This window comes from Vanellus vanellus (genome assembly GCF_965231255.1).
Source record: "Vanellus vanellus genome assembly, chromosome: 7".
Lineage (NCBI taxonomy): Eukaryota > Metazoa > Chordata > Aves > Charadriiformes > Charadriidae > Vanellus > Vanellus vanellus.
In genome coordinates this window covers 29,098,931-29,106,547 of record NC_138912.1, presented here as the reverse complement: position 1 = coordinate 29,106,547, position 7,617 = coordinate 29,098,931, and the positions used below count along the sequence as shown (strand labels likewise).

The following is a 7,617-nucleotide window of genomic DNA, read 5'->3' as shown; positions in this document are numbered from 1 at the left end:
CGATATAGCGTTACTGCAGTTGAGCTTCAGAGTTAATACAGACGCCGCGTTCACTCTTTCCGCTGCAGTTATCCCGAGGGCGTTCTCTTTCCGAAATTACCTTCTAGTCTTTATCTGCGGGTGTGTATATACTGATACACACACAGAAAACTATTTAATCTCTACAGAGGAAGGGCCCGTACGTTGCCAGTGTGTCTCATCAGGACTAATTAAAGACGTTTCTCGCTTTGTGCGAACCCCTTCTGTGAGGAAGCCGTTCACGGAGAGACGGCAGACGGCGTTGAACGCGGCTGAAACGAGCCGGTCCCGCAGCAGACCCCACCGCCCGCGGCGGAGACCCCGCGCCCGCTGCCGTGACGGACTCTCCCCGGGACGGACAGCCCGGGCTGGCACCGCCCATCCGGCACCTTCCTCCAATCGCCGCTACACGTAAGAGGTCACGGTGCGCTCGCGAGCGGCGTCGCTTAGCAACCCGGCGCGTTCTGAGGCGGTGCGCGCCTCTCTGTGCGAGGTGCCGTTCCGGCGTTGGAGCGGGCGGCGGGGCGGCTGGCAGTCACCGGGCCGGAGACGGGCGGTCGGTAGGAGCGGGTGTGCGTGCGTGCGGTGCAGGCTGCCGCCCCGGGGCTGCTCTCTGAGGGAAGGGGAGCGGGGGCGGCCACAGCGCAGGCCGGGTAATTACCTCAGCGGCAGTCCCACGGCGCCAGAGGCAGGGCGGTGACAGCACCGGGTCCTAGCGGCAGCCTAGGGAGCACCGGGCGAGGCAGGGTAACGTGCTAGGCCTATCCAGGGGATCAGAGCCGCGCCACAGGAGCAGGACTAGGGGCCAGCCCGACCGGCATACAGCTCAGAGGAGGGGTTACGGCCCCAGCCTGCGCTTAAATAGAGCCCGAGAAGGGAGGGCGTGGGCGGAGGCTCCAGGTGAAAGTGGTCAGGACAATGAAGGTGCAGTAGCACCCTGACAGCTAGCTCCGGGCCCGCCACCTCAGGAGCCGGGGTAAACGCGAAGGCTGAGAGGGGTTTTTACATCCGCCGGCGTGAAGTGCCCTCCCTGCCGGGCCCTCCGCTGCCGACGGGCCGTGTGGCGCAGAGCTGAGGGGGACCCGCTGCCCGACGGGCGCCGTTCCGAGCGGGGGGGTCCGCTGCCTCCTCGGGGCCGGCGCTGCAGGAGCCCGGCTCCGTCCCGTTGGCGGTGAACGAAGGTGTTTCAGCGTTGTAGAAACCGAGTTTCAGATGTGTTATGTGTTTGCTGGCACAGGGCCAGTAAGATCGTGTGTGTGCATAGACATTTGTTCCTTTCAGAACTGCATAGAGTGGTTGCTTCAGGCCCCGGTCTTGCATATATAGCCTGAGGATAGCTTTGTTAGTTCAAACTAATATCTATCCGTAATCATTCAGAGAATCACTTTGCTGTTCTTCAAATATCTTTATAGAAGCTTTCTATGTCCTGTTGTGGTTTTGAGTTGCTTTCTATGTCCTGTTGTGGTTTTGAGTTTTTGCTATCATGCTGACCTAGAATTACCAGCATTTCCAAGCGGTTTCTGAATTATATGTGCCTAAACAACGAAGGGGGTCTTGAGCATTTTTTCTGCAGTGCTTAGTATAACTGATCTATCACTGGAGCTTTTAAGAACTAAACTAATATTAAATTGAAATAACTTTCTTCAATTAATTGCCATGTTAATAAAAAGAGTAATGTCATGTTCAGTATTTGGTGCCTGAGGCAATAATTCTTAAAAACCCTAATTTGATTCTGACATTGATGGCTAATGTCTGCCCGTTTGTTGTTAGTAGATGTGAATGGAGTCTCAGTATCTGAAGAGATGTCTGGGAAGTTGCTTGAAAAAGGGACTGGCAGAAGTTGTTGAGCATCGGCCAGCAGATCCAATAGAGTATCTGGCACATTGGATTTACAATTACAGAAGAATCTTAGATGAAGAAAAAAAGGTGGATCCATCTTGGGCAAAAGATTTCATAACAATATAATTGATGCTATATAATCTCTCTTTATTTTTTAATTGATTCTGTGCTACCTCTGAAATAGAGAATGTTGGAGAGGATTGAGCTAGAACAAGAACGGGAGGCGGCCCTGGTAGAACTTGAAATGTTAAGAAAAATGAAGGAAGAAGAGCTAATGATCCAGCAGAAACTTGAAGAACAACGTCAGGTTAATAATACTTAATAATAGATATAATTATAAATAGTATATGATGCTGTGGCTTCTTGTAGCTCTCTATATACCTCTGGTCTCTGTATACCTCTGGTCTCTGTATAATGATTTTGGTAGAAGGTAGCATAAAACAAGTATTTTAATCTCACTTTTCTAAATAATAACTCAAATGATTAGTCAGAACCTGGGAAGGAAAACTTACATACTATGCTGTAAAATGTTATAAAAAAAATGAAGGAGCCTAAGGTAAAAACCAACCAGTTTAAGACTTACATGAGAAGTAACTTAAAATAAGTAGACTATCTTCTGTAGTTATTTATGAACAAAAGCTGGTGCAAATAAAGCTAGAAATCATTGCAAACATTTTTGACAGGCCTGCTAGGAAGCCTGGGAGTAATAACTGATCATTGTCTCAGGCTATTTCAATGTAATATCAGTAATCAAAAAAAGGTAATGAGAATGTATGCACAATTATAGAGTCCTGAAAGTAGTTGCGAATCAGTGAATGAAGGTTGCATATTTAAGTTGTATGTATAGCTTGATCCAATGAGGTTCTTTTTTCTTTCCTTAGCTACCAGAGCATTCTGTTGGCATAAAGCAATTTGAATCCTGTCCTATATGAATTTTACATATGAAAAATAAAGATAATATCTATGTTTCTAGCTATTCTTTATAGAGGAGATGCGTGAATTTGACCACACACATAACAGCCTCAGTGTTGCTGTAGTAACGTTGACATTGTCTGACTGGATTTTTTTCACATGGCTGACTTTCACGACGTTAAAATCAAAAGTGTAATTTTAAATCTGTGCTTATCTTGTTCTAGCATAAGAAGCATTCATTCTATCTCACTTGCACTATTTAAATTTGGAATTTACTAATTTGCAGACCAAAAGTTACATGCTTAAGGATTTAATGAGTCATTTAAGATAGTAAACAGAATCAAGAATATGAGATTGTGTCTAGAGATAATTCACAGAGAATTAAATAAATTATTTTATGTAAACTGTGGGAAAGATGTGAAACAATACTCAATTAGTACACATTTTTAACCTAGCTCACAATTTTGGCTATAGTCATGTACTCGGGCATGTTTCGATTTTATGTACCAAAAAGGAATGTGAAAACTAGGTACTACAATATGACCGTATTTGTAGTAACTGCTCACAAAATGATACAGCACACAGTATTCTGTAGGCCCTATTCTGTAGGCTATTCAATGTGAGCGTTTATATTTTGTGGTTTCTGAAGTTTTGATGCATTAGGACTTAGGCTCACAAAGAACGAACACTTTGTATTAGCTATTTCCAATTGGAAATTTTAAAGGTTGATGACAAAGATGATTAAAGTTAATGACATTGCTTACTAATCTTTTCTATAAATTTGGTTCCATGTGGATTCATCTGTCTGTGCTAGATACTATATGAAGAATCAAAGAGCTTAATCCAAAGTATAGGAGATAACGAATACAGATTGATAAAAGGACATGCGGAACGAAACAGTATCTTAAGTGTGTGCACTAACTTCACTGTTTCTTTTTCCTCTTCTATCCATGCGAGTCTAAAACCTATGAAAATATTGAGTCAGATGCTACTGAAAGAGTTTTATGTTATTAATATTGCACTTATATTTTATACTTCCTTTTTTATTTTAAGATTTCAGTCATGAAATACATTTTAAGCAATGGGGTGGGGAAGATTAATGTGTTGTTTGTTTTTTTTTCTTTCTAATTGTCCTTTCTTAAACTGAATGCAGGGTCAGTTGGAACAAGAACATGAAGAGTTGGAACTGCAGAATGAAGACAACAAAATGCTGTTGCAGCAGAAAGATCAAGAGGTTTAAGCCAAAGCTTAGTCAGTGGTTTGAAAATACTGTTAATAAGTTGTCTTTTCCAGACGCAGGCACTACATACAAAACACAAGGGAGAAGCTCATGGGTGTTGAACTAACACGTAATTTGTTTTAAAATTGTGAAAATGGGGGAAGAATGTCTGACACCTTGCTTCCAGTCTGGGTTTTATACTTGAATTTTGATCTGTTTATTAGGTTTATTTAGTTTATATTCAGAACAGAGCATAAATTTATTGCAAAATTTAGCATAAGGCCATCTTAGTTGAATGTTTCACGTTCCTTGATGGTATTTATGAGAAAGTATTATAACTTAAGCATGTCTAATTTAAGTGTCTAGACACTAATCTTTTACTGAGTGTCAGTGCAAAGTCCATTTGCTGTACCTGGAAAAGGAATTGTGGTTTGGAATTGGGATGGCTCTTGATTCTGAGATCCCTCTGGTGCATAGGAATTTATGCTAACACAAGACTGCATATACCAATGTCTCTGTAAATTTATGGTCTTTTAATGCGATTTCAGTAAAAACATAAACTGATAATTGGCATGTTTTCCTCAATAAAGCTTTTAAGTGTGAATTTCTCTTATATTTATGTGGAGCAAGTAATGTTAAAGATATGTATGTTTGTTGAGCACTCTTAAAATACTGACAGAACATAACTGTAGAAAGATGGCAGTATGAAAGTGACAGGAAAAATCAGTATGTAGAAATTTAAACCAAAATTCCTGTTATTTAAAAAAAAAATTACAAAAATAGTCTTAAGAGGGATGCAATGACCATATTCACGTACTAACATGTTTGTATAGCATACATCTAAGGTATTATCTTTATATTAATACATAATTTCATTTTAACACATCTTTCATTACCATAGGAAAATGAAAAGACGATAGCTGAACTTACAGATAGACCTGGAGCGCCTAATTTGACCAGAGTTGAGGAGCTAGATGAGAATGGACAGTTTGAGGTAAGTGTTTAGAAAGAGCAGGGAGATCATAAATGTTTGATTCTTACATATTTGCTTTTCTGTGCTGACATACCAAAGGTTAGAACTGTTGCAGTTCAGACTGTGCTGGTTCTCTCCTATGGTTTTAAGGGATGGTAATCTGGCCACCAACCTCCAAACAGCCCATAGCCTGTTCTCTGGTACAAGTTAAACCATTCAAAAAGACCGCGTGGTGTTGGCTGACTAAATCCTCAAGATTTAAAATGCCCTTTTGTATTCAGATATGTTACAGATGAAAGTACAAATGTTCTCAGAGAGGATGTAGCCTTCCTTTGCCATGTAAACTTATAGTTATATACAACATGTACTAAATCACAAAAGATGACTTGGTTTTGAGTGATTGAAGTTATTTATATTTTTGTGGTTGAGTGAAGTATATTTTTTGTGTAGTGGAATACACTCTTGTGTAGAAATGTCTGAGCAAACTTTTAACTTAAGAGACCAGATACTAAGGACACACTGCTCAGTAAAGCTAGGACCTGCTGAGCCCTATGCCAACACAAATTTACTGCTATCAGAACTATAGCTATGTCTTTATATTGTGATCCTTGGACTTCTTCTATGCCCAGCTTTTTTTTTGCTTGCTTTTTTTGTCTTCTTCCTTCCCTCCCTCCCATTCCTTTTATATTTGACAGCCCAGGGAAATGAAAGGCCATGAATCAGCCTTCATTTATTGTAAGGCAAGGCAGTACATTTAACAGATACTGCCAACTTCTGCAAAATCAGTCAGCTTTATGAGTATTCACTGGTCATGAAGATATTGATATCTGTCTGAATTTTTCCAGTTTCCAAGTGGTATGACTTGAAATTCTGATATACTAGTTTTAGCACATCATTATCAGAACCCTTTTCCTTAATAATTTTCTCAGTTTCTGGTATCAGTAGTGTAATTCTAGCTCAGTATTTATATTGTGATATTAATATGTTTTATGCTTAAGGTTACTTTATAACTGTTCTCTAAATATAGTTATGAACATATTTATGACTGTTCTGAGGTTTTCACAGGCATTTTTTTTCTCTAAGGTAAGTCAGATGAGTTCTCAAGATCTCGTATATCCCCAATTTTTATAGTTTTCTGATAATTACATATTAAAAAGTATTCTTGAGGCTTCAGGCATATTTTATGTGTTTTTAAATAAGTGAATTGCAAAACCTGAAGTGAAAATGAGTAGTAAACTTACCTTCTTCTTATGTGTGCCATCTTCCAAGTTTTCATGCCTAAAGTTTTTTAAAAGTTGGATTCCATTGGCCTTTGGTGATGTTATTTTAGGTTTTACAGTGATGTGTTTGTTGAATTAAACTACAAATTAAGAACAGATCAATTAAAGTAAAATACAGACTTGTACCATTGAAACTATACTGCTCTCAAAATCATAATATTTTATCTAAACTTTCTGGATTTTATAATAAAAGTCTGGTGATAAACTTTATCGTATTTCACTGAACGTAAGAATACATAATTATATGAATGAATACCAACTTGTCTGTCATGTGGCTTTTTTCTTTTTTTTCTTTTTTTTTCTCCTTTTTCCTTTTTACAAAGTTCAGTTAATTTTAGCAACTGATAGAATTTCTTTTTTTTTCTTTTTAGAGTATAGCAGGTCTCATGGCAGAAGAAGAACAAGAAAGTTCCCAACTGATCTGAAAGCAGTAAATATATTTTCTACTCATTACTTGCTGATCCTGAAGTGTTATATCTTAATTTATGTGTTTCATCTGTCAAACTGATTTACATACCCGTTGTTTCAGTTTCTGTGCTTTCTGGTTATTTACATAAAGTCTGTTAATTCTGGCATGTGATGCTACTTTTTTTTTCTTAAACCATTGTAGCTAGTACTGCTGACTCAGACGAAGAAAACTGCAATTGAAATGAAAGCAGTAAATATATTTTCTATTTATCAGCCATTGATTCTTGAAGTGTAACCATAATAATTATTTTGGAGTAGAGGCTGCAGTATGATAATTTGAATGAATATTAAAAGAATAAAAGATTATTGAAAAAGGATTTTCCAAGAATTTCAATGGTTTCTGATAGAAAGAGGGAATACTCTACGTATTAGAAGATGGAGAGAGTGTTCTGCACATCAAACTAGATGCAAAAATAAAATCAGAAGATTTTCCAATTTATCTGGAAGAGATAAATTGAACTTTATGAAACTCAGTAGATAGATGTACTAAAAGATCTTAACTTAGAAATCACGAGGTGCTTTTTGAAACAGTAGGTGTTTGCTCTAGGCTTTATAATAACATTTTCTGGTTATGGTGTGATATTAGGTGAGCTGTAAGGATCTGCATATCAGTTTTGATTAGTCAGGTCTTAAAATAATCTTTTCTGCATTTGTCTTGAATTGGCAAATCAACAGATTACATCTGTGTTGTCTTTACTAAATACCATTATTAGTTCTTAGAGCTTCACTTCTAAAAAATTTTGGAATAATATTTAGCTTGATCTATATTTATCTATAAAAATAAGTTTTCTAATCCTTAAAGATTGCATTAATTTTTGTAATTTCTGTAATCAGTGATATCTTGGTACAGGTTGTCAAGAATGTTCCCTGTCTGTTCATTGTAAATGGAAAAGATACCAGCATTAAGA

General features: G+C 38.5%; 1 protein-coding gene across 2 annotated transcripts; it reads left to right on the top strand.

Annotated features, from left to right (window-relative positions):
- Nucleotides 1–473: 473 nt before the first annotated feature.
- On the top strand, nt 474–7,107 carry LOC309674446 (DPY30 domain-containing protein 1-like). Of its 2 annotated transcripts, none has more exons than XM_082486478.1 (6): nt 474–578; nt 1,789–1,944; nt 2,042–2,164; nt 3,923–4,003; nt 4,890–4,982; nt 6,613–7,107. In XM_082486478.1, the coding sequence occupies exons 2-6, from the start codon at nt 1,798–1,800 to the stop codon at nt 6,664–6,666; spliced, it is 498 nt and encodes a 165-aa protein (XP_082342604.1). In that variant the 5' UTR covers nt 474–578; nt 1,789–1,797; the 3' UTR covers nt 6,667–7,107. The 2 variants fall into 2 exon arrangements, with proteins under 2 accessions (XP_082342604.1, XP_082342603.1); XM_082486477.1 differs by having other exon boundaries at nt 488–578; nt 1,792–1,944.
- The last annotated feature ends 510 nt before the right edge of the window (nt 7,108–7,617 follow it).

Bases quoted from the DNA above. Each gene is read 5' to 3' on its own strand.
- LOC309674446 (XM_082486478.1), top strand. From the start codon at position 1,798: ATGGAGTCTCAGTATCTGAAGAGATGTCTGGGAAGTTGCTTGAAAAAG. The intron at 2,165-3,922 runs GTTAATAATACT...AACTGAATGCAG, and splicing joins AACTTGAAGAACAACGTCAG to GGTCAGTTGGAACAAGAACA. The intron at 4,004-4,889 runs GTTTAAGCCAAA...TCATTACCATAG, and splicing joins TGCAGCAGAAAGATCAAGAG to GAAAATGAAAAGACGATAGC.